The following is a 27,579-nucleotide window of genomic DNA, read 5'->3' as shown; positions in this document are numbered from 1 at the left end:
GTCAACGGCGGTGTAAATGGGTCAACCCATGTCCATTTACACGGGACTTCTAACCAGGTCCTGGCCTGGGTTGAACGCAGGCAGGACCTGGGTAGATGGCAGTGTTAACGGGTACGCCGTGTCATCCGACCCGGCTCCCGTTTACATCAATGGTGGAAGCCCAACCTTTAATATAAGGACACATATAAGGAAAAGCATACCACTCACTTTCACTCCACTAGTAAGTACTGTGGATATATTTTAAATTGAGAGGAGGGGTACTAATTAATGAAAAGCATAATCAATGGGGTACAGAGAGAAAAAAAGGTTGGGATCCTCTGTCCTAGAGTGAGAGACTGATGCAGAATTTACCTCCAGGCTATAATAGAACTAACTTGTAGGATGGCAGTATAGTCTTATTAGTAAGCTGATTTGGAATGAACTGGACAGAAGAAAGCAAGTAAGTACAAGTACAACACAATTGTGCAACCTGCATAGTGTTCACATACAATATTTGATTTCTATTGTGTTCTGTTGTTACTTCATTCTTGCCTACTTTTGAAAACTAGATTGAGGGAGATTATAGTTGGTAATAGAAATTTGCACAGCGCCCCATTGAGGGGGCGTGTCATGCTCCACCCAAAGGGCGTGTCTAGTTCCATATATGGAGAGATTCTGAAAAGAGATAGTGAACGTGGCACCTAGAAAAGTGGGTGTGCACTGCTATATCTGAGAGGAATCTTTTAAAATGACTTATATCCAAATGTAGATGATCCCCAAAGCAGTTAGTAAGAGCTACTACAGTATACTTGCTATGGTGCTGGGAAATGGTGCAGATGATTCAATGTAAATGTATCTATCTCTCATTCCTTTTTCCTCAAAAAATGTAACAGTGTGATGTGGGCTAGGTGAAATGAGGGAGATTGGTAGACTAATGAGGGAGAGAGATTTCTGTTATTTCAGGGAGTCTCCTGCAGAATGAAGGAGGGTAGGTAACTATGTGTTACTTTGATGTAAAAAAAATTAAAATTATTCTGATTCTATGATTTTTTTGCTATCTGTTTTCAAAGTACATTGAGAAAAATGAAAGCTCAAAAAATGGGGGTGTTTTAAAACGTTACTATTAGTTAAATATACATATATTAAAATATAACATATGTTCAAACAAATACATTCAGTAATTACAATATGCTCCTCTAGAAGCACACAAGGACACACAATAACTCTAACAAATTATAATGACAGGTGGCCTTTTTTTAAGTAACCGATCTTGCTAGACATTTATAATCTGTTATCTGTTGTTTCATTCAAACAGGACCCTGCAGACAAGTCGTTAATTCTTGGAAAGGCTGAGTTAACTCCTAGCAAAGGCTCCAGGACATTATTGTGTTTGTTAATCTAAGCAGACAGCCTGTCCACCAGAGGAACAAACCCTTTAAATCAATAGACTGTCATGCTAAATAATGTCAAAACAGGCATCTGCTCTTAAGACATTCCTTGCCAGTAGTAGTTCTGACACCTATTACAAGTATAATAATAGATTTGGGGCCAGATTCTCTAAAGGCCCCCATACACTAGCCGATTTTGGTCAGATTTCAGCCAGATCAGTCGGATCTGGCCGAAATCGGACCAAAATCGGCTAGTTTTGATGTCCCCTCAGATCCGATGCGCGGACCTGCTGCACGTCCGACCACACGACTTGGGACCTAGTGGGGCGGCGGTAGAGGGAGCAGGGGGGGCTGGGGACGCTGCGGGGGACACAGGCGGCATAGAGCCGGGCAGGGGGAGCCGGCGGGAGCTGTCAGTACGGAATAAAAAAAAAAAGCCCATACAATGAATGGGCGGCCTGTGATTGGCTGAGCGCTCTCTCAGCCAGTCAGCAATTGGCTGAGAGAGCGCTCAGCCAATCACAGGCTGCCCATTCATACATAGCAGCAGCGGGGACGGGCAGCGCAGTGGCGGCTATTATATTTTTAAAATACTTGTCAAATGACCGGCCGCTCTCTGATTGGCTGAGAGCTCTCCGGCCAATCAGAGAGCGGCCGGTCATTTGACAAATATTTTAAAAATCTAATAGCCGCCACTACGCGTCCTGTCCCCGCTGCTGCTATGTGTAAGTACACTGCCCGGCCAGGTCAGCAGCGCTCACCGCACCCGCCGCCCGCCCCCACCACCGCTGGCCGCCGCTGCCCGCCCCCACCACCGCTGGCCGCCGCTGCCCGCCCCCACTACTCCTCACCGCCCTGCAGCTCCCCGGGGTTTTTTTTTACATGGGATAAATCGCATGCGATTTATCCCATGTAAAAAATGGCACATCAAGTGCCAAATTGTATGTGAGCCTCCCGGGGAGCTGCCGGGCGGCTCGCAGGTAAATTGGGTCCGACTTGTCCCTAGGACAAGTCGGCCTAATGTATGGGGGCCTTTAGCTTCAAAAGTGATAAAATGGAGAGTGATAAAAAGCCAGCCAATCAGCTCCTATCTGCCATGTCAAAGACTGTGTTTGAAAAATATCAGACAGGAGCTGATGTTTATCACTCTCCATTTTATCACTTTTGAAGCTTAGAGAATCTGTCCCTTGGTATCTTCCAGTTTAAAGCCTAATCCCCCAGTAATGCTTCTCCTAAACTCTATTTGGCTTTCATATAGTTTGGGGCATTTTTAAATATTTAATATTTCCTGTTGATTGGGTTGTGTATATAAGGCATACAGTGACATTTTTTTAAAATCTGTGCTCCCAGGAAATACTGAAGGGGAAGAAACACTATTTACCATGTTGGCATCCATCATATACACAAGTGATGACATCAAAATGTTAGCATGTTGACATGTCATGCCTGGTGGACCAATGGAGACTTACCTATTTATGGCAGCGGGTTCCAGGTCATGTGGGAGTCTCCCCTTGTCACTCGTGAATAGATCCATGCGCACAGCATCTATTCCTGCAGCCTGAGAGGCTGGGGCATGGTCAGCAGCTTACAGAGGTGCTAGCCATGCCACCATAGCAGCAGAAACGGGGTGTGGCCTCATGGGTAGCAATTATAGGCCACGACCCCTTTTTGTTAGGTCACGCGGAGTGCCTTCCTTCTTCTAAAGCTGGGAGGTATGCAAGCGGATTACATCAAAATGACTGTCGGATTGCAATCGGCAGTCAAAATACCAATGCCGGCATCCCAACAAGTATCCAGTAAACTTACTTCCCTTTCCTCTGTGCACCCCTAACCCTCCCTTTCGCAGTCTAACCCTAAACCTCCTCTCTGCAACCTAACCCTAATTCTCCCAGTTTGTGCGTAACCTTAACCTTCATACCCTGGATTCTAAATCTAAACCCTCCACCTAAGTGCTAACCCTCCTTCTCCGCAGCCTTACAGGCATCGGGATCCTCAAAGATGTTGGCTGTAAATCACGATTCCATTGTTGGTATTCTGAATGATCACATTCACTTGGATGTAAACCACAACTTGTACAAAGAAGCAGACAGTTAAGATCTGAACTTGGCTCACCCTCACAGCTTTGACAGGCTGCCTTCCATAAATCATCACAGCTACCAAACTGCACAGCTGGTTAGCTGCCAGATGCACTATGTGCAAGTGCAAAGGTAAATTAACAATGACAAAGGTAAAGTTGGTTCTATTTTGAATATAGTTCATGACTTGTTTTTTTTAAATAGTTTATGGTAGCAAAATCACAGTTTAACCCAGGGGTTCCAATCTTTTTCTAATCACGGTATCAGAATTTTTCCATGGCACCCCTAGGCCCCACAAAATATATATCCAATTAAGTAGATTGTGATTATATGTGCATCTTAGGTTCAGTTATGTGGTAAAGGGCAGGATTTGGTTCTGATTGTACACATTTTATGATTGGCAGCCACCAGCACTGGTTTTGTCCAGAAATAATTGATCATAAATAATTTGAATTGGTCCTGGATCACCAAACCAAGGCACCCCTGCAAGTGTCCCGAGGCATCCCAGGGAGCTAGAGCGCACAGTTTGGGAACCACTGCTTTAACCCATTGGTTCCCAAACTGTGTGCTATGTCACCCTGGGGTGCCCTGGGTTGGCAGATGAGGATCATTCCAAATTATTTATGGTCAACATATTAAGCAAAACTCATGCCAGTCATAAAACATGTGGACAAACAGAAGCAAATCCTGTTCCTCAATACATAACTTACCCAAAGGATGACACGTAACACAACTTACTTAATTTAATATTATTTTCTGACTTTCTCTACAATCACTTTTGGCCTTGGAGTGTTGTGAAAAAATTTTTGATACTCTTGGGTGCCGTGTTTATTGATCTGCCCCATGATGGCCTGAACACAGGAGGGGGCAGGGCACTTTGAAGTATACACATTTGCTTTCACTTTCCTACATTTTCTAGACAATAAAACTATTTTTGGACAATTGTATTTGACGTACTAGTGTTAGAATGTACAGAGAGAAAGGTTTTGTGAGAACCCAGCGCTGGATGAGGTGCAGCTGTGTACTATGGAGAGGGTTAACGCCCTAACCCAATTTGAGACATATACAATACAGAGAATTTTCCAAAGTACTAGCGCAGTAGTGAATAATTTTCTTATCACTTGGGATCTTCTATTTTCTGTATCAGATCCTTTCTGGTGTCTAATGGAAACTGACTTACAGTGAAATTCTAGCAGGTGTACCCGTAGCAGTTTCTTTAAGGACACTTCAATTTCTCAGGAGAACATACAGCATGAAATAAACTTACATGAGCTTCCATTCACGCGTGCACATCAAGGTTTCTTTGTCTTAGGATGATGACGGACCCAAATTGCAGGTAAAGTATTTATTTGCACAACAATCCAGGTATTCCAACATGAAAAAAAGGTAAAAAAATAGTCTCAAGCAGGTGGGTGGATCACTGACGGCTGTTATCCTCTGTCCTGGGTATGCTGCAGACAATGCCGGACGGGAGAGGAGAAGCTTGTGTACGCCGCTGCAGGTCTGTCCTCACGCTGCTTGTAGGATGCGGCCAATCAACGCGTTTCGGATAGTAGTCTATCCTTCTTCAAGATGTGCCGCTTGAGCTGCTGGAAGTGCTTTTAACAGCAGTCTATTACGTCATGTGACCGCAAGCCGGCCAATGGAAATTTTACCTATGTCTGGCTTCAAACATTTAGGGTACACACTGGGCAATTTCTTAAAATTTAAACATTTAGGGTACACACTGGGCAATTTCTTAAAATTTAAAATTGGGTACACACTAGGCAATTTCTTAAAATTGGGTGGCAATTAAAACATGGGTGACAATAAAAAAGTGAGTGACTTTTAAAATCAATTAAAATATCATATAAAATAGTAAAGAAGTGCGTTATACATAGCAGCATATTTGTTTTATATTTAGCAGCATAGTTAAACATATTGCACATAAAATAGATACAATATTGCACACAACCTGATTAAGCCTCCAGCAGATTAACATATAGATACATTAACTCATATATGAAGCCGGACATTTCAGAAGGGGGAAGAAAATGAGAGAAAAACGGTGGATTAGTATGTTTTATAGTTACATTATATCAGCCATTTGTATTCATAGTCTACATTTAGTCCTTTAGGGACCATAGTATTCATAGTGAATATACATTTCATTTCCATTCTGGCTAATCGTTCTTCTACATCATTTTGTCTCCAATTTGCTTTAACAATTTTGATGCCACAAAAAGATTTTAAACCTCTAATATCACAACTGTGCTTCTCCTTGAAATGTAAAGACACGTTATGCAGTTCATGCCCTTTTTTTATGTTACGGGCATGTTCTGCCAAACGGTCCTTGAGGAGCCTACTTGTACGTCCAACGTACTGTTTACCACAGTGACATTCCAATAGGTATACCACATTTTTAGAATTACATGTCACGAAATCATCAATTGTAAAATTTTTATTATTGACGTTAGATTTGTAATCCGTGACTTTGGGTGTAGTCTTACACACCTTGCACATTGGACATATACCGCAGCGGTAGAAACCCTTTGACAATACCCTGGTAGTTCTTTTGGGTACACTCTGGGCACTTCTAACCAGGATATTGCTAAGGTTATCCGCCCTGCGGTATGTAAATTTGGGGTGAGGTCCCACAAACTCTTTTAATAGAGGGTCTTTAGTAAGGACGCCCCAATGTTTACTTATGAGTTTTTCCAATTGTGTGTGCTGGGAGGTATATTTGGTGATAAACCTTATTTCCTTGTTTTCTTGTTTATCTTTTTCCTTTACTTTGGGAATAGTGGCATCACGGTTTTTGTTATATGCTTCCTGTATCCAAATTTGATCATATCCCTTTTGGTTAAAGTTGCTCTTCATCTCATCAGCCTGAATTTCATAGTCTTCTATATTAGTACAATTTCTTCTTAACCTGTAGAACTGACTGGATGGGATGCTTTTTATCCAGTTTGCATGATGGTTGCTCTCACTGCTTATGTAAGAGCAACAATCTGTAGGTTTTGAATAATTTTTTGTACAAACCCTTAAATTATCTACAAAGATTGTGAGGTCAAGAAAATTGACAGAGGAAGGACTGATGGTGTAAGTTAGTTCAATATTTTGATAATTATTGTTTAGATATGAGCAAAAATCTTTGAGGGAGTCCTGACCCCCCCTCCAGATGAACAGGAGGTCATCGATGTACCTGACCCATAGCACCAGGCTGGCACTCCAGGGGTGGTTGGACCAAACTTGTAGGTCCTCCCACCTTGCCATGAATAAATTAGCATAGCTGGGTGCCAGCCTGGTGCCCATCGCCGTCCCTGTCGTCTGGAGGTAGAAGTCTCCCTCATACCAGAAGAAATTGTTATCTAGTATCATGGCAATTCCTTCCAGGATAAATTCTTTTTCTTTTTCATCATAATCAGCCTTAGTGAGATGATGTTTAGTTGCTTCAATACCATGATGGTGCTGGATTATGGTATATAAAGCTCTCACGTCGGCAGTGACTAGGAGGTCACCCTCCTGCCATGCCAATTCCGAGAGCTTCTCTATCACAGTGGCAGTATCTTTAGTATAAGATTTGGTCATTTTTACCAATGGTTGAATTTTATGATCTAAAAAATGTGACAGGTTGGCAGTAATTGATCCCACCCCTGCCACAATAGGGCGGCCGGGGGGGTTCACTAGGCTTTTATGAACCTTCGGCAATATGTATATTACCGGAACCGAGGCATTTTCTATTTTAATATATTTAGCTTCCTCTTCTGTTATATTGCCTTGAGATAAGTATAAATTGATGAAAACATCCATCTTTTTTTGGATCTGGGCAGTGGGGTCACCTCTAAGTTTTTTATAGGTCTGTTTATCTGCCAGTTGGTTGGCAATTTCCCTATGATAGTCTATTTTATTGAGGATTACGACCCCACTGCCCTTATCTGCAGGCTTTATCACTATGGTCTCATTATTTTTTAGAGTTTTTATTGCCTTTCTTTGGTTCAATGTGAGATTATTTTTCTCTTTGCTTTTAAAGGACATTTTATTGAGATCCTCTTTTACCAGGTTCTCAAACACGTCTACATAGCTGCCTCATTTATGCCGTGGAAAAAACTTAGATTTACGTTTAAATACATTTATTTCACCTATTTGGGTTGGATTTAATTCTTTATTATTTTCAATAAAAAACCTTTTGAGTGCTAATTTTCTCACAAATTTTTGCAAGTCTGTGAAAACTTCAAACTTATCTGTCCTATTAGAAGGTGAGAATTTTAATCCTTTTTCAAGGAGGTCCTTTTCATCTTTACTGAGGGTGTAGTCACTAAGATTGTAAATCTTAGAAACCCAAATAGGTGAAATAAATGTATTTAAACGTAAATCTAAGTTTTTTCTACGGCATAAACGAGGCAGCTATGTAGACGTGTTTGAGAACCTGGTAAAAGAGGATCTCAATAAAATGTCCTTTAAAAGCAAAGAGAAAAATAATCTCACATTGAACCAAAGAAAGGCAATAAAAACTCTAAAAAATAATGAGACCATAGTGATAAAGCCTGCAGATAAGGGCGGTGGGGTCGTAATCCTCAATAAAATAGACTATCATAGGGAAATTGCCAACCAACTGGCAGATAAACAGACCTATAAAAAACTTAGAGGTGACCCCACTGCCCAGATCCAAAAAAAGATGGATGTTTTCATCAATTTATACTTATCTCAAGGCAATATAACAGAAGAGGAAGCTAAATATATTAAAATAGAAAATGCCTCGGTTCCGGTAATATACATATTGCCGAAGGTTCATAAAAGCCTAGTGAACCCCCCCGGCCGCCCTATTGTGGCAGGGGTGGGATCAATTACTGCCAACCTGTCACATTTTTTAGATCATAAAATTCAACCATTGGTAAAAATGACCAAATCTTATACTAAAGATACTGCCACTGTGATAGAGAAGCTCTCGGAATTGGCATGGCAGGAGGGTGACCTCCTAGTCACTGCCGACGTGAGAGCTTTATATACCATAATCCAGCACCATCATGGTATTGAAGCAACTAAATATCATCTCACTAAGGCTGATTATGATGAAAAAGAAAAAGAATTTATCCTGGAAGGAATTGCCATGATACTAAATAACAATTTCTTCTGGTATGAGGGAGACTTCTACCTCCAGACGGCAGGGACGGCGATGGGCACCAGGCTGGCACCCAGCTATGCTAATTTATTCATGGCAAGGTGGGAGGACCTACAAGTTTGGTCCAACCACCCCTGGAGTGCCAGCCTGGTGCTATGGGTCAGGTACATCGATGACCTCCTGTTCGTCTGGAGGGGGGGTCAGGACTCCCTCAAAGATTTTTGCTCATATCTAAACAATAATGATCAAAATATTGAACTAACTTACACCATCAGTCCTTCCTCTGTCAATTTTCTTGACCTCACAATCTTTGTAGATAATTTAAGGGTTTGTACAAAAAAATATTCAAAACCTACAGATTGTTGCTCTTACATAAGCAGTGAGAGCAACCATCATGCAAACTGGATAAAAAGCATCCCATCCAGTCAGTTCTACAGGTTAAGAAGAAATTGTACTAATATAGAAGACTATGAAATTCAGGCTGATGAGATGAAGAGCAACTTTAACCAAAAGGGATATGATCAAATTTGGATACAGGAAGCATATAACAAAAACCGTGATGCCACTATTCCCAAAGTAAAGGAAAAAGATAAACAAGAAAACAAGGAAATAAGGTTTATCACCAAATATACCTCCCAGCACACACAATTGGAAAAACTCATAAGTAAACATTGGGGCGTCCTTACTAAAGACCCTCTATTAAAAGAGTTTGTGGGACCTCACCCCAAATTTACATACCGCAGGGCGGATAACCTCAGCAATATCCTGGTTAGAAGTGCCCAGAGTGTACCCAAAAGAACTACCAGGGTATTGTCAAAGGGTTTCTACCGCTGCGGTATATGTCCAATGTGCAAGGTGTGTAAGACTACACCCAAAGTCACGGATTACAAATCTAACGTCAATAATGAAAATTTTACCATTGATGATTTCGTGACATGTAATTCTAAAAATGTGGTATACCTATTGGAATGTCACTGTGGTAAACAGTACGTTGGACGTACAAGTAGGCTCCTCAAGGACCGTTTGGCAGAACATGCCCGTAACATAAAAAAAGGGCATGAACTGCATAACGTGTCTTTACATTTCAAGGAGAAGCACAGTTGTGATATTAGAGGTTTAAAAACTTTTTGTGGCATCAAAATTGTTAAAGCAAATTGGAGACAAAATGATGTAGAAGAACGATTAGCCAGAATGGAAATGAAATGTATATTCACTATGAATACTATGGTCCCTAACGGACTAAATGTAGACTATGAATACAAATGGCTGATATAATGTAACTATAAAACATACTTATCCACCGTTTTTCTCTCATTTTCTTCCCCCTTCTGAAATGTCCGGCTTCATATATGAGTTAATGTATCTATATGTTAATCTGCTGGAGGCTTAATCAGGTTGTGTGCAATATTGTATCTATTTTATGTGCAATATGTTTAACTATGCTGCTAAATATAAAACAAATATGCTGCTATGTATAACGCACTTCTTTACTATTTTATATGATATTTTAATTGATTTTAAAAGTCACTCACTTTTTTATTGTCACCCATGTTTTAATTGCCACCCAATTTTAAGAAATTGCCTAGTGTGTACCCAATTTTAAATTTTAAGAAATTGCCCAGTGTGTACCCTAAATGTTTAAATTTTAAGAAATTGCCCAGTGTGTACCCTAAATGTTTGAAGCCGGACATAGGTAAAATTTCCATTGGCCGGCTTGCGGTCACATGACGTAATAGACTGCTGTTAAAAGCACTTCCAGCAGCTCAAGCGGCACATATTGAAGAAGGATAGACTACTATCTGAAACGCGTTGATTGGCCGCATCCTACAAGCAGCGTGAGGACAGACCTGCAGCGGCGTACACAAGCTTCTCCTCTCCCGTCCGGCATTGTCTGCAGCATACCCAGGACAGAGGATAACAGCCGTCAGTGATCCACCCACCTGCTTGAGACTATTTTTTTACCTTTTTTTCATGTTGGAATACCTGGATTGTTGTGCAAATAAATACTTTACCTGCAATTTGGGTCCGTCATCATCCTAAGACAAAGAAACCTTGATGTGCACGCGTGAATGGAAGCTCATGTAAGTTTATTTCATGCTGTATGTTCTCCTGAGAAATTGAAGTGTCCTTAAAGAAACTGCTACGGGTACACCTGCTGGAATTTCACTGTAAGTCAGTTTCCATTAGACACCAGAAAGGATCTGATACAGAAAATAGAAGATCCCAAGTGATAAGAAAATTATTCACTACTGCGCTAGTACTTTGGAAAATTCTCTGTAGTGTTAGAATGTGACTAGAACACAATCCTCTTATGTGGTGGCTGCAGGGTGGCAAGTTACACCACGTTAGTCTCTAGCGCCTAAGACCAACTTTCTGGTATTCTAGAACACAAGCAGTAAAATAGTCTCACTCCTGAATTAATCAATCCTCTTCAGTGAAGGCAGCTTCTGCACGATAGGCTACGCCATCTATAAACAGTTTCCTGTCCTTACCCATACAGCTTGTGCGGCAGCAGCTCATTGGAAGAGCTGTCCTGGAAGGTATCCTGTATAGCAGCGATCAAGTCTGCTAATATGCAAGCAAATGAGGGCAGCTTGTATCAGAATTGTCTCACGGCAAATAATCCTTCTTATCCACAAATACAGAGTTAAATAATGCAAAGTAGGTCTACCAGGAGAAAACTGCTATATAAATAACAGTATTATTATGTAATAATTCTATATGCTGCATCTTTCAACAAAGCCTATGCTTTTCATTTGTGCTCGAAAGCAGTACATGGACACATGTAATAGGTAAAAACAGCATTTGGTACAAGCCTGATAGAATATACTGTACTGTCATTTTACTGTGAGTCCAAAACCTCTTATGTGCTGCTGCTATGAACTGATAAAGGGCCAGATTCTCTAAGCTTCAAAAGTGATAAAATGGAGAGTGATAAACACAGTGCTCCAATTGGCTTCAATGGGATCAGATGATTGATTCTTTAAAAAGGTAAAAACATATTCAAAGTTTAAAGATTTGATCCTGGCCATTGCAGGAGCATTATAAGCCATTTATCGGCACTGCGTACACATGGATTTCTCCAGCCGCTGTGGCATGCGAGGGGTGGTTACACATCCCCTCACATGGTTGCGAGGGGAAATGGCAGTGGGGAGGATGGGGATTCGGCGGGCAGCGACACAGGTGCTCGGTAAGCTGCGAACTTCGCAGCTTACCAAGCTGATTAGAATCACCCCCTATGTGTATAAGTAGCACTACTGTAGTCATTATGTGAAACTGTCCCTTCATATGAGAGAATTTTGTATAAGGGACACTGCTGTGTGACATAAAATGTATAAGGGGTACTACTGAGTGACGTAATGTGAATAATGGGCTCTACTGAGTGGTGTAATGTAAAAAAGTGATCACTAATGTGTGTTGAAACATGAATAAGGGGCACTACTGTGTGGTGTAATATGTAACATAGCTCCAAGGAAGCAGCGGTGATAGCACTGCAGTCTACATCTAATTAACACCCAATGACTGTACCCATGTGAACCGCCTTAAGAAACCAGAGGAGCAATGCTGACAGTACAAGTTTTACGGTCACAGTTTATCCATGACTTTTATGAAAGCTGGCACACAAGAAAATATTGGTGATACCCATAGCAAGCAGTTCCCTGTTACCTCTGGAACTAATAAAAGCTATAATCTGACTGCTTTGTTGCTACTGTCAATACCAGCTTTTTCCTGTGCATCAGTTCAGGCTTACCTGAAATCCCCACATCGGCCACTAGAAGCTCTTTGCTGGTAGATGAGCTCTCTGCCAACTCTTTGAATTCATCCTGCTTTTCTCCATATGGATACTGAGTGTCAAACTTCACCAACACAAACTTACTCTTTGGAATAACCTGTGTGAAATCAAAAGATGGGAAATGTAATTTTATGATTTGGTAATAACCCCAATTATTATCTCTTGCATGAAAATATAAATATATTTCAAATTCACACTACAGGCAAATGTAATAGGGTGTGAGAGTCAGAAAGTGAGAGATTTATTTTTTATTTTTAAAGCGGCAATCATTTACCCCCGAAAATTTAGGCTCATTTTGCCATGTAATTGATTGCCACTTTATAAAAATGTGAAAGCTCTCAGAAAATCTTTTAGACCCTATTATATATGGCCCTACATGTTCAAGGATTATGTATGTTTCCATAATATGAGGAAAAGAAGCAAGGCCTACTATTAAACTCTGAAATGTTATTTAATTTATTTGTTATAAACAGTTAAATGCTATCAGAGAAATAGTGACATTTTTAAGGCACTCTGAACTTAAGGGATGCACTGGGCCCTGGGGAACACTAGGGATGGACATTGGAAGTCCAATATCAGCAACTGTTACATCAAAAGATTTCCATGAAAAGTAAAAAAATATCTGGCGGTTCGCACATGTGCAAAAAAACGAGGCCACTCTAAAGGCCCCCATACACTAGTCTGACTTGGACCAGTTTGCCCATTCTGGTTCCAGCCACTGTGTCACTTGCGGGCGTGTGCGATCCCCCCAGGCCTGTTGGACCTGCGTCACCATACGCCATCTTGGAGGGCTGTCCTCCGGTGCAGGGGCTCCGGCTTGCAGATCACTCTTTCTGCCGTTGATCCACCAGGCGTGCGTGGTGCTACACAGGCGCTGGACCTCTGCTGCTGTTACCCAGTGGCCTGCGGGAGGAAGCTCCGGACAGGGCTGTCGGCTACCCTGAAACTGGGATCTGTATCAGGGAGGCACAGGCGACGCCCGGGCGCCATCTTGAGACACTGTATGGGGAAAACTGGGCATGCAACAATGGCCTCCAAGCTGGAAAAATTTGCCAGAGGCTCACATTCTAATACTCCCCCCTCTAACTCGGATGACCCCCCTACTATGCCCTCCGGGCCTGCTACCTCTGATGCTGGTAGTCATTCAACTCAACAGATTCTCCTGGCTATATCAGCATCTGAGCAGCATGTTACTGATAAATTAGGCCAGATGCAGGCTGATATCTCTCTGATTAGGCATGATATGCAAAAGCATAGGGAAAGAGTGGGTGAGACTGAACATCGGATCTCTGACCTGGAAGATGCTACTAACCCCCTGAAATGTAAAGTTGATGATTTATCGGCGCAGATGATGACTGTTAAAGCAAAGCTGTCCGATATGGAGGGCCGCCTGAGACGCAATAATATGCGCATAGTTGGCCTGCCGGAGAACGCTCATCTCCTGAAAAATTCCTGGAAAACTGCCTACTCAAGTTGTTAACCCGGGAGAAGTTGAGCCCACAGTTTTCCATTGAAAGGGCGCATAGACTTCCCTCCAGGCAGCCTCCGCCAGGTGCCCCTGCACATACCTTCATTGCCCGTTTTCTCCATTATAAAGACAGTGACTCTCTGCTACGACTGGCCCGTACACAGGTCCCAATGAAGCTAGATAATCACATCATTTCTGTTTACAATGACTTTTCCATGGACGTTCAGAGGTCTAGATCTTTGTTTTTAAACGTTAAGAAAAGGCTTAAGGATCGCCAGATACAGTATTCCATGATATTTCCGGCCTGGCTTTGTGTGATCTACGATAGTACTACACACTTCTTCAACTCTGAGACCTGGCTGGATCGTCACGTCCAGGCCAGGGCCTAACAGTAAATGCTTCATCATTTGTTGCTTGTTCTATTTCTTTTTGGTTCCAGATGTCGGGCACTTGGACTGTCGGTGCAGCTTTGGCTTCTGATATCTTCATGTGGGTGGACTGGTAACTGATATGTGATGCATATCCATTTCGGTTTATGGGTTTTACCATTTTCATCCTGCCTTTAGGGAGCTAGTTGCTAGGATATAGTTTACATGGTTTTCTTTTCCCTGTACCCCTAGGGTTCAGTTGTAATTTTTCTATAGTATAATTCTGTTATTTGGGATGTCAGGTATATCTAGTTTTATGGATATGCAGGGTGGGGGCGGTTGGGAAATGTTGGGTTTTTTGTCAATGTAATTTTACTGCATTTATGTCTCTGTGGCTACTGTATATGGTATGCTTCTATGCTGCTATTCCTTTGCTATGTGGGGGTTTTGTATTCAGAGTATCTCCTGATGTCATTGTGTTATACGCAGATGATATGTTACTCTTTCTGAAAGACGCTGGTCCCTCATTAGTTTCTATACTTGAAACAGTTAATTTATTTGGAACATTCTCGGGTCTGCTGATTAACTGGGATAAATCCAGTATTTTCCCACTCACGGGTGCTATTCCGGTTAGCCCGTCCACTAAATCCCCGCTGCAATGGACTCTCCGCTTTAAGTATTTGGGAGTCTGGGTCACCCCGGAGGTCAGACTATGTCAGTCAAAATCTAGATCCAGTTACTGTAGATATCCAGAAACAGATTCATGTCTGGAAGAAGCTTCCCTTAACCATGACTGGCAGGATCAACCTCCTTAAAATGGTGGTCGAGCCCAAGTATCTCTACCTCTTACAGCACTCTCCTATGTACAGTCCAAGAAAAGTTTTTACTAAAATGAATAGCTTATTTTCTACATTCATATGGGGTGGTAGGTCCCCTAGGGTGGCCTTACAAACCTTAATGTGTGCCAAAGGTGAGGGTGGTCTTGTATCCAACTGGGTACAGGGTCGGGATAGCCCTTCATTTTCAAGTTTCTTCGATGAGTGGGTAAGTCCTCGGATGAAACCATTACACTTCCTTCTGACTGGTTGATGTTTTGCGCACTCACGCTGTCAGTGATTATCACTGACAGCGTGAGTGCGCAAAACATCAACCGCACCCACCCGCCTAACATCACAGCTAACTCCATACGGCGGGACACTCCGGACTCGCAAGGTGAAGGACTGTGTGGAGGTATAGGTGAGATATTTATCCAACAACACACCACCCTCCATAGCATCTGCTCTTATATACAAACTGTCCTCCAGCGAGCTATACTTCATCTATACAGACTCCCTGCTGTGTAGTGCCATGGCCCGGCAACACTGTGGGTTCAGCTCGGCTTACCCTTTCCTTACAAGGAACAATATCTTCTGGCAAATTTGCTATATATATCATCCACTACCCTGGAAAAATATCCAAAATTGGGAGGAAAATAGAAAGCCTATTTATATAAAAAGTCTTGTCAATACAGAAATTCATTGTATAAAGTTTTTATAACTATATATATATATATATATATATATATATATATATATATACAGTGGTCGAAGTGGAAATTTTGAAGTGGGGGTATGGAAATTTTGAAGTGGGGGTATGGAAAAGTAAAGAGTGAATATAGTGCGCACCTTCGGACACCCCCCTGTCCATCAACGTCCCCTGCCAGACTGCCCCGTTGTACAGGGGTATTACAAAAGCACAATATGTGCTGCTGAGTGATCAGAGAGCATCCTGAGGGGGAAAAAAAACTATTTTTTTTTATCTTCAGATTAAAGTGGGGGTATGCCATACCCCCGTATACCGCCCCACTTCGACCACTGTATATATATATATATATATATATATATATATATATGCGCATAATAATTATCTTGAATTTTTAGTACATTATTGTGTCTTATTGTTTATAGGTGGCCGCCTATTAAAATGTTCTATATTTGTCTAAATAAATTAGCTTTGATATTATACCGAGACAGTTTCCATCCAGTTATTTGAGTCTGTGCATTCACTCATGGTGTGTATTCCTTTAAGATATTACAAATAAATAGCGCAGCAATTCCCACTTTGGTGGCTACATTTTTTTAGATACTTCCAGCTCGGAAATGCGGTCCAGTCTCAGTTTGGTGGGATTGCCCCTCATGTTTCACCCTCCCCGGTCAAAACAATGATCATAAACTTAGGCCAGACTAAGCAGGTCTCAAATAGCTCCGCTATGCTTAACTCAAACCTACCCTCTCCTACTTTAGATAGACTGATTAGATAGGAGTCAGATTCAGGTGCCTTGAACGAGGACCAGTGGGGGCAAATATTGGGCTCTGTGAAATTTACTACCCCTTGTATTAAATACCAACAAGTGTTTTTCTATATTCTCCACCGATCTTATCGTACACCTGCCACTCTTTGCAGGGTGGGTCTGCGATCAGATGCTTATTGCCCTAGATGCGGGACTGCCGATGCAGATTTCTGGCACATGATTTGGTCCTGCCCCACAATACTTGCCTTCTGGACAGAGGTCTGGACCAACATGGTTATTACCGAGCCTTCTCTTCCACCTTTGTTGCCTACCCTATGTATGTTCGGTCTTGACATTGAGGAGACTCACTCCCTTACAGTGTATAAATATGTCTTGTGCCTTACTACCCTAGCTAAGGTAATTATCGCACACAACTGGTTTGCTGCAACATCTCCGAGCATACTTCATTGGTATGCTCTGGTCAATGATGTTTCGGGTCATGAGAAATTTGTTCACCGATCATGATGTACCCTTGCACAATAGAATACTAAGTGGGACAGATGGAATGACTCTATTTTCGTATCAAGCCCACCCACATAGCAATTCTACTGGAATCATACAGTATATTTATATTTTTTCTGCAAATGCTATTGCAGTACCCACATACTGTATCGTCTATATTACACAAATGATCATATGGAACCTTCTTCATGGTTCGTGCACCGCTTTTAGAAGCGGAAGGGGGAAGGAGGAGGTTTTTGGGTCCGCACACAGATTGAGTTTGTGCACGGAATGAAAACACCACACATGTATTGATCTGCTACCTTACTTCCCCTTTCCTTTTATTCTTTTTTTCGAATTGCACAACTTGTATTATCCACAGAGACATTTGATGTTGTTTTTTCTTTATGTATGTCATTGTTCTAAGGAATGCTGGGGGCGGGCAGCGGGGTCCAGGCATTGGAAGGGTTTGTTGGTGGGGTCCCGCACAGGGTTCAGAGCAGCGACTGGGAGCTAGTAGCGGCATTTGCCAGGAGGCGGGGTGGAAAGCGGCTGGTGAATTTGAAAGAGACTGGCCAGTCGGTTATTGGCTCTCAGCCAATCAGCGTCCAGTAAGTCTTTTCAAAATATTTTTTTTAATTTCACTAGCCACTTCCCGCCCCACCTCCCGACAAATGGCACTACTAGCTTCCAGCCATGCTCCTACCCTGCTGCCTGCCGCACGGTACCCGCTGCCTGCCATACAGACCCCTCGGACCCCACGGCCCGCCCTGCTGCCCACCCCATGAACCCCACCACTGCACATAGGCTTCACCACTGGCACACACCTAGGATCTGACCTAACACATCGCGGGTGCTAAAAAGATGATGGGGTGCTAAACTGATGGGTCTGATCAGTTAAATTTAATGTGCAGTCTGTCCGACCTCCCCACTCCGATCCAATGCGCACGGGATCGCGCATCAGGTCAGAGAGGATGTCAAACATCTCCGTTTTCTCGGATCTAGGGGGTTGGTGTGTGATTGCGCTGCTGACAATTTATTTAAACCACTTAACACTCATATTGCAGGACAATTGTGCAGATAAATGAATGGAGGACACACTGCTTGTATGGTACAAATATTTATATGTAAAAAAGTATAAAAAAGCTCACAGTATACAATACACAAAAAATTACACATATGAAAATAAGCAAAAATAAGAAAATAAAATAGACAATAAAAATATATATATATTGGGCTTGTAGGAATATATACTATATAATAAGGAATTAAAAATTGGGCTAGATGTGTAACTTGGGAGCTCCGCTTTTAGAATGTACTTCAGATAAATTTATAGCAACATCTGTATATATCCATAGGTTCTTGTTTGATGGTGGATTAGTGGGTTAATGTCCAGAAAAAGTTATAGTTAGTAATGTGAAGGATTAGTAAACTGGATGGATGGTCAAATTAGCATGTAAGTTACATGCATCCAGAGATTATTAGCCAAGTAATACTGGTACTTGCGTTGGTGCAATAATACAGAGCGGGGCTCTGGTTGTATCTCACCCCTTGATGCCAAGTCGTCAGCTGGTTGCTCCTGATAGAGGGGGCGGCTGGAATAGATCTCGTGTAGGGCGCTTCAATGCGCCGACAGCCAGCGCTATCTCCTCCAGCAGCAGGAGCGTCCAAATAGTGCAGACGCTGTGGATGATGTCTGGGCGTGAGCCCTGCGGGGTAAGCGAGAGCTGGGGGATGCACAGCAGTCTCGTAAGCGGCAGCGGGTAGCCCAGGCACGTCCCTATTCTGATGACGTCTTCTCCGTTTTCTCGACCCGATCTGTCGGAGTCGGGCAAAATCAGCCCAAACCAGATAAGTGTATGGGCACCTTTAATGTTAAACGGCTGATTTTAGCTGTATTTTTACATCCGATGGCCATCATTTTCACACCGTATCATGGTAGCTACCATTGGAAAGCCACCATTGAATGGTAAAATTGCTACCATCAAAAAAAGAACATAGATGGTGTTAAAACATCAGAAACCGATGTCCATCCCTAGTGAATACGGTTTAGCTTACAAAATGGCAGCAATCACTGTGTGCTTTAGGTACAGCTTTATTCCCTCACCCTTCTCAGCCACCATCTTTTTTACTCCTGCTACACATGTGATCATTTCTTTCCTAATTGAGGTACTTTTAGCATTCAACAAGTTTAGCATTCATTTGATTTGTGCGTATGTCCACCCTGTTCTAATTATGTTTATGATTGGTGTTGTAAAGCATGAAAAAGAAGGAACACAACACAGGCTTAACTGGTAACCTCATTGCCCTGTATGGATTTACAGCAGTTATTGAACCAGCCTGTTGCCATCAATCCCTATATATGAAAACAGCTCTACAAATAATCCTGCACCTGGGGCATTCAGCTTCTTGTATTCAAAACAAATAGCTAAAATGTTTTCCCAGGGATGGAAGATTATTCTAGAACTCAAGAGGTTGGGTACAATCGCACAAGACTGTGTGTCTTAACAATTAATTCAATAAATACGGAAGAGGCCCCCTGTTTATAAAGATGGAAACCTTATCACTGGATATAATTCAGGAGTGTGCTACCAATGACAAATAACATAAGATCACAAAAAGAGAGGAGAGAATATACATGAGGTTGGTTCTAAAAATTTGTCCTTACAATACAAATTAAAATTAAACTTAGCACACGCGGCACGCTCGCACGTGCAATTTTAATACGTACCCTCCTTCACCTGTATGTGTATATGTTTTTTTATATTTCGCTTGTTTTACAATTAAACTAATAAAAGTTAAATTTTATGATTTTTTTTCTCTGATTGGTGCACCACACCAAGACAATTATTTCTCTCTTTTTTTATTCTAGAACTCAGTAGTTATTTGCTTATTAATTATTATAATTTACACAATACTGCTCTCTGTTAATGATACAAAATTGGGCTTATAGTGTGTACGTGATTTTGAGATTAATTTTGCCAATGATCCACACATGCTCTGGATATAATTTGATGACTGTTCAAAAAGATCTGAAAACTCCTTACACATACAGTAATGAAGAGTTGAGCATTGTTAGAACACCATTAGTGTGTTCACTTACTGTACTCCCGACTGTTAATGCTTTTTTTTACAGATAAGCCTGGTTATATGACAACTTGCCGCTGTCAAGTTCTTCTGTCTAAGTAGGACTTCCAACACTCCCTTAACACACCCATAAGATGGACCATCTCTGTGCATCTGTTTAGCCACCACCCAGTTACTGCTCATGAACGGTCAACACACTTCTGATACTGTAGGTCTCAATTGCAACTGCACCTCTCTGCATACACTCTGTGTAACACATGCGCAAAATTACTTTTCTTGCACCTTCAGTGACAAAAAAACACTCCAGTCCATTAACTCTGCATTCTGTGCGACTGTCAGTGTCTGAGAGTTAACCATTTATCCCAATTAGCATTTAAACTGTACTGAGAAACTAGAAAAGTAAATCGGTTGTTGTGTATTTAATAATGATGGCTGCCATATGTCTTTTAGTCTTCTTCCCCCTTTTTTAGGTCCCAGGGTGTGGTGCAGAGTATCTGGCGTCATGTCGCAGTGGTGAAGAGATGCAGATACTGTATGCAGGAAATAAGAAGGTGAGAAGGAGCTGGAGGGATACAAGGGGGTGAGCTGCTGGTGGGACACAGGAGCAGTAAGCTGCTGCCGGGAAAGAGATGGTGGTGAGCTCTTGGAATGACACAGGGGTAAGCGGCTGTGGAGATGGGGTGGGTGAGAGTAGCTGAAAGGTCACAGGGGAAGTTGTAGGAACATAGCATGGGCGAGCTGCTGTAATGATAAACAAGAGCTATAGAGACACAGGAGGGTGGTGTGAAAAGAGGAAGAGGGTAATCACGTTGGGAGACACCAGAACATGGTGCTGAAGAGATGCTGGTGGGGATGGTGTTGGAGAGACACAAGGCGGATGACGTTGGCATAACTCCCAACATTCTGACGTTTGAATTCCAGACGCTGTGCTCGAAGAGGGTGCATGGCTTCATGACACATCACAGTTTTCATCTCTCACTTCAAGATATGCTAGGCTGCCCCAGGCTGTCACTGCAATGTGAACATATGCACATGGCATCTATTCACAAACTGTTCTGAGCAGCGGTGAGACCCCTGCCCAACTCAACCGGCCCCTAAAAATTGTATCCCTCACCACTCCCCAGGAGACTGCAGCCTGCGGGTGGAGCAGTGGGACAGTCACATTGAGAGACAAAGGAAGATGGTACAGGATAAAGTATCACAAGTGTCACTGTGTTTTTGTTTAGGTGTCAACAATTCACTCACCATACTGTTATAATCTCACTTGATGTCAATATGGATCCTTAAAGTTTTGGTTTTAAACAAAAAAAACCATGAAAAACTGGTGTTGACCTTTTCCTGTGTCAACCATTGGCATGTCAATATTTTGATTGCATCGACTTTTGTCAGTGTCGACCTATTGCAGGTCAACTTTTTTCATGTGTCAATCTATTGCCTGTCGACCAATAGTGGTCGACCTATCAACCGGAACCAGTATGATCAGAGAAGTTAACATTTAGCTCTACATCAAAACGTATATTCCTATTTATCATCTGGTTAAATCTCCTTTGTATGAAGATGACATATTATTCCTACGCATAACAGGTGGCTTCCATATGACATAAGCTCCAAAATATATTGAGTACTGGCTCAAGTCACTGGGCTTAATTATGAGGTATGCTACTGTGGGACCTATTACAATTGGGGGGGGGGAGGTGATTCTGTTACAAAGAGGACATATGGAGACCATTTAGGCATATATATTGTTTTTGCAAAAAAAAAAAAAATGAATAACATTTTAAAGAAATCAATTACTTATTTAAGACAATTTCAGTGCGGTTTTTGGTGGTATAATAAGCTAGGGAAGAGGACAAATATACGTGTGAACAAAAGGTTTTTAAAAAGAACACATAATTTTTTTAGACCCTAATTTATACATGTATTTCTAAAACTGTATTATGATCACCGGATTATATGCATTTGCATATTTGCATATGCATTTGCATATTTGCCCGATTTTCAGCAGAAATTGCATATCTGACCTAAATGTCCTGATGGTGCATATTTGGCATAGCGCGGTCGGCGCGGAGCGTTCACCCTCACTTCCTGACTTTTTTTTTCTTTATGTGAGGAAACGCCGCTGATAGGCTGACAGAATCGCCCATCAGAGGAATGGATTGAGCGGCCTGTCAGCACGGCGGGGGGTGGGATGTGGGTGGAAGAGCTGATACGCCGCAGTGTGTACTGTAGGCTCTTCCAGCTACATCCCACACCCGCCGCGCTGACATGCTGTCCACCTCTGCTGACACGCGGGGAATCACTGCGCGCCACACGGGTGCTGGAGGCCCCGAACAGTGGTGCTTCTGGACAGAACACTGACCTCAACCAACGGATGGCAACGGTGAGTGTAACTTACAGCACAGTTTCTGCTGGGGCATTACAGTATGTGCGGTTTTGCTGGGGGCATTATGTGCACTTTTGCTGGGGGCATTATGTGCACTTCTGCTGGGGGCATTATGTGCACTTCTGCTGGGGGCATTATCTGTGTTATACCATACCTCCCAACTTTTGACCTGAAGAAATAGGGACGAGCGCCCGAAAAGGGGGTGGGGCATATGCAAATGAGGGTGCGGCTTATGCTAATTAGCCACAACCTCATTTTCATACGAGAATAGACGCTGTGCGCATGCGCACAGCGTCTATTCTACTAGATTGGGGGGTCTCCCAACTGCCACCCCCCGCAGCGGGACAATGCCTGCCGCGGGTGGGACAGCGGGACAGGACCCGAAAATCGGGACTGTCCTTCTAAAATCGTGACAGTTGGGAGGTATGGTTATACTGCTGGGGGCATTATCTGTGTTATACTGCTGGGGGCATTATCTGTGTTATACTGCTGGGGGCATTATCTGTGTTATACTGCTGGGGGCATTATCTGTGTTATACTGCTGGGGGCATTATGTGTGTTATACTGCTGGGGGCATTATGTGTGTTATACTGCTGAGGGCATTATGTGTGTTATACTGCTGGGGGCATTATGTGTGTTATACTGCTGGGGGCATTATGTGGGGTATACTGCTGGGGGCATTATGTGTGTTATACTGCTGGGGGCATTATGTGTGTTATACTGCTGGGGGCATTATGTGTGTTATACTGCTGGGGGCATTATGTGTGTTATACATTATGTGTGTTATACTGCTGGGGGCATTATGTGTGTTATACTGCTGGGGGCATTATGTGTGTTATACTGCTGGGGGCATTATGTGGGGTATACTGCTGGGGGCATTATGTGTATTATACTGCTGGGGGCATTATGTGGGGTATATTGCTCGGGGCATTATGTTGGGTATACTGCTGGGGGCATTATGTGGGGTATACTGCTGGGGGCATTATGTGGGGTATATTGCTGGGGGCATTATGTGGGGTATACTGCTGGGGGTCATTTACTACTTACTAATTGTATGCTGATTTAAATAAAAAACTATAACATTTCACTTTATTTTGTATTTTTTATTTAGCATATTTTGACGCTTTTCATGCATATTTTAAGTATTTTTCATGCATATTTGCATGCATATTTCGAGCTTTTTATGTTGCATATAATCCTGTCTCTAATGATCACCTTCCTGCAGTTTTGCTAAATAAATTAGGGCGTTTTCTCTATCTACCAATAATGTTTAAGCACTAGACAGTTTGGCTCATCTGATTGGTCAGACAGTGACAAATGTGAGGTCTTGATTCTGTCTCATTTGCTACCTCCAGCTATGAGAAATCTGATTGATGCAAATCCTGCGTTTTAATGACCAAACGCAGCACATAATAACAAGGTAACACAGATATACCTGAAATGAAATAATCACTACAACAGGGCATATAGAAATATTATTTATATAGCCTGATTCCTACAAACACGACAACACGTACTACATCTGCCAGACATAAAACGCTGATATACACTGTATTCTATAAGAAACATAAAATGTGGAGTTCAATTTGTTAAATTTTTACTATTTTACATTAAGATTCATATACTGGTGTTTAATACATGTGAGTGCTCTTCCCTATGACACATTACCCTTTCATCACCATAATAATAGTGTAATAATACATGCAGCGTGTGCTCCTTATTATGGCAATGGAGATGAATGGGCAGGAGTGTTACTGCCCCCATTACCTTATAAAACGTGATCTGGTCCAGCGACAAGGAGCCCTTGGTGTGCAGTGCACTGCAGCGTTGCAGTAGGAGGCTGCAGGCTAGCAGCACCACAAGCACTGCACAAGCACACCTCACACTGCATCCTTCCGACATGATTTTTGATCAAGATCAAAGGCCGGTGCCTGGGCTGGGTAGTGATCATGTGACCCGGCTCACACTGCTTGGCAGCCCATCATGTGACACACTGACTTGGAGGGGGATCTGACATCTGCTTATTCCAATAGAAATAAAGGTATTTTACATTTTAATTACTTAACTGTGAGACAGAAAAGATTTATCACAGGGAAATGGTCTCTATCTTTTTTTTTTTTTTTATAGTGACCAACTGCACAGTAAAGCTCCTGATTGTGTCCAGATTAGATGCAATGGTTCAACAGCAAAATGGCCATGCCTGGTGATGTAAATAATGTCAACTGTAAAATGTTGTTCTAGCAAATTAGCTGCCCTTTTCATGTAATGAGCAGCATACCATAGAAAATAGTTTCTGTTAGATGCTTTATATCTCATCAGAAATGTCAAAATAACAGTATATTTCTTTTCACAGGTGTCAGTAAGAGCCTGGTCTGTACAAGAATGGGTAAGAACCGGACCGCATTCTGGAACGAAACTGCCATTTGGGAGCTTGTAGTGTCCTATCCAAGGAATGCCTGTCTGGGGGTTGTCCCATCCTGCGGGGATGACTGTGACCACTGTACTTAGAGAGATGCCTACAGTGTTCTATACTAAGGAAGGAATCATTTTCCCCATGCAGGAAGATAGTTACTGTTGCAGTGGCGTTTAAGCCCTGGCTGCAGCACCCAAACTCGCACCCTTAGTGTTAGGCTTGCACATCATTGCTCACAGACCAGGGTTGCAAAAAAGAATTGAAAAGACGGCGGTACCATAAGTGTGGCATACAGTTTCAGTTACGCCCACCCTCACCAATACATCACTGGTGGGAACCCATATAAGTATATTTAAAAAAAGTTGGATTCTATACTATATTTATACAAAATACCGGATCTATGCTCATTTTTATGCAACTAGAAAAATCAGCTACATAATAGGGGTTATATTTAAATAGCTGCAGTTTTCCCCAGCTATTTAATTGAACAGCCTCTTCCTGCACTTCAAGGAATTTTGCCAACAATGAGGGACAAATTAATAGAGTTATGGGCCCTACACACGGAGAGATTTGTGCCAGAGATTCATGACGGGAGATTCAGCAGGAGAGATTGCCCTTAAACTGAATCTCTCAGACAGAGCCAGATTCTCTAAACGTCTAAAGTGATAAAATCGAGAGTGATAAACAGCCAGCCAATTGGCTCCTGTCTGACATTTTTCAAACAGAGTCTGTGACATGGCAGGTAGGAGCTGATTGGCTGGCTGTTTATCACTCTCCATTTTATCACTTTTAAAGCTTAGAGAATCTGGCCCATAATGAGCTCACACACCGAGAGATTTGTGCCAGAGATTCATAATGGGAGATTCAGCATGAGAGATTTCAAATCTCTCACCTAGGGCGGGATGTACTAAACAAACAATGCAGTAAAAAACATGCCCCGCGGCCGCCAGCATCTCTGCGCATGTGCAACTGGACTTCTGTTAGTACGTATGCAGTGAGCAGCGGCGCAATGGGGGGGGGGGGGGGGGGGATATATACCGCCGCTGCTTGGTACATCCCACCCTGAAAGTGTTTAGGCAACTTCAAGGAATACAAAAATATATTAACATATATAAATATAAACATATAAATGCAAGTAATAGTGTGTACAGACAGTAAGATATGGCTTCCGATGTTGCCGATATAGTGAACATCGGAAGCCGTATCGCATGCTGATCGCATTGTTTTTTTACGTTCCTGTGTGAGCGCAAATCGGCAGTGAAATAGAGAGGGCAGACAAGTCTGTATAGTGCAGATCTGCACTATATAGTGTAAATTGTGCCACTCTAGCATGCCGTGAGATGCGAGTCCCGATGCGATCTAATCACATCAGGACTCGCATAGCACAGCATATCAACCCCGTGTGTACACACCATAAGTGTATAAGTGTTGGTGGTATAGCGCTGCCCCCAAAAAACATATATAAACATTGGTGGTATAGCGCTCCCCCCAAAAAAACATATACAGTATAAGCGTTGGTGGTATAACGCTCCCCACAAAAAAATATATATATATAAGTGTTGGTGGTATAGTGTTCCCCCAAACATATTTAAGCATTGGTGGCACAGTGGTAAAAAAAAAAAACTTACCACGTCCTCAGCACCCGCAGCTTGCAGACTTCTGGTGGCAGGACAGGTAGGGCGGGAGGAGAGGCAGGGTGGAGAAGGTCCTGCTCCCACGTCCTCACCCACCCGCAGCTTGAAGACAGTGAAGATGGTGGACAGATGGTGGACAGACGGTGGACGGACGGAGAGGTCAGGCAGGATTCAGAGCACTCGCTTAGAAGGCGAGTGAGCGAGTGCTCTGAATTAACCATCGGTGTGCTACACACACAGCAATTCTCTGCCAGTTTCTGAGCGATTAATTTAAAATATGTAAAATGGCTTCATATCGCCCTGTGTGTGGGGCCAGGCAGCTGATGTTGCATAATGTTAGTGGCTGCCCCATTTTCTGAGCCAGACACCGCAAACATAGGTCAGTCAAGACTGACATATTTGCGAACAGGGGAAAAATCATTTGATGGCCGACGACCATTGAATGATTTTGCCCCTGTACGTTCCCCTTCAAATGGATGTTTATGCTAAATATCCATTCGGAATGTGGTGGGGATATTCGCAGGGGGCGGGCATATGCTCGCCCGGTAGGCGGTGTTAGATGGCTCACTCAGCAGCCAATATACGCTGCTTAGGGCTACATGTATCTTCAAAACGTGATAAGAGTGATAAACAACCAGCCAATCAGCTCCTATCTATCATTTTTCAAACATGACAGGTAGGCGCTGATTAGCTGGTTGTTTATCTATCTCCTTTTCATCACCTTTGAAGCTTGATACATCTTGCCCTTAGTGAGTTAACCTGAATCAGGCCCAAAATGACTATGCTCATGAATTTTTGTAATTAAACTTATAATTTTTTATTATTCTGTGTGTAAACTGTTTGATAGATCTGGGGGATAATTAGCAAATAATTATAATTTCTGATCGCCACTATTTGCAACAATAAGAAATGAATGATCGCTCCAAAGTAGTAAAATCTGCATAGAATGACAGCAGCGCCAAAGGAGCCGCTCCCTGGGACATGTCAGAAGTGAAGTGATCGCAAGAGCACTACTGCGCATGCTTGGTCTGTGGACCATGCGCGTGCAACTCCCATTGCCAGTAAGGGGTTCTAAGCGACCCTTTCCCAGTAATTCCTGCATTATGTAGCCAAGAAGCTA

General features: G+C 42.4%; 1 protein-coding gene across 2 annotated transcripts in view; it reads right to left on the bottom strand.

Annotated features, from left to right (window-relative positions):
- Nucleotides 1–24,380, bottom strand: part of ERP29 (endoplasmic reticulum protein 29) — a 99,971-nt gene extending 75,591 nt beyond the window's left edge. Inside the window, exons 1-2 of one of the 2 annotated variants that reach the window (XM_083151427.1) lie at nt 24,180–24,380; nt 12,295–12,433 (exon numbers count right to left, since the gene is read on the bottom strand). In XM_083151427.1, the coding sequence (XP_083007553.1) occupies nt 12,295–12,433; nt 24,180–24,314 (274 nt within the window). In that variant the 5' untranslated portion in view covers nt 24,315–24,380. Of the gene's footprint in view, nt 1–12,294; nt 12,434–24,179 lie in introns of those variants that run through there. The other variant, XM_083151426.1, reaches the window with a different exon arrangement.
- Nucleotides 24,381–27,579: the final 3,199 nt, after the last annotated feature.

The sequence above is a fragment of the Crinia signifera genome, chromosome 1 (assembly GCF_055691185.1).
Source record: "Crinia signifera chromosome 1, ASM5569118v1, whole genome shotgun sequence".
NCBI classification, from domain to species: domain Eukaryota; kingdom Metazoa; phylum Chordata; class Amphibia; order Anura; family Myobatrachidae; genus Crinia; species Crinia signifera.
Note: the sequence above shows the minus strand (reverse complement) of the source record. Positions and strands in the feature narration are given on the sequence as shown.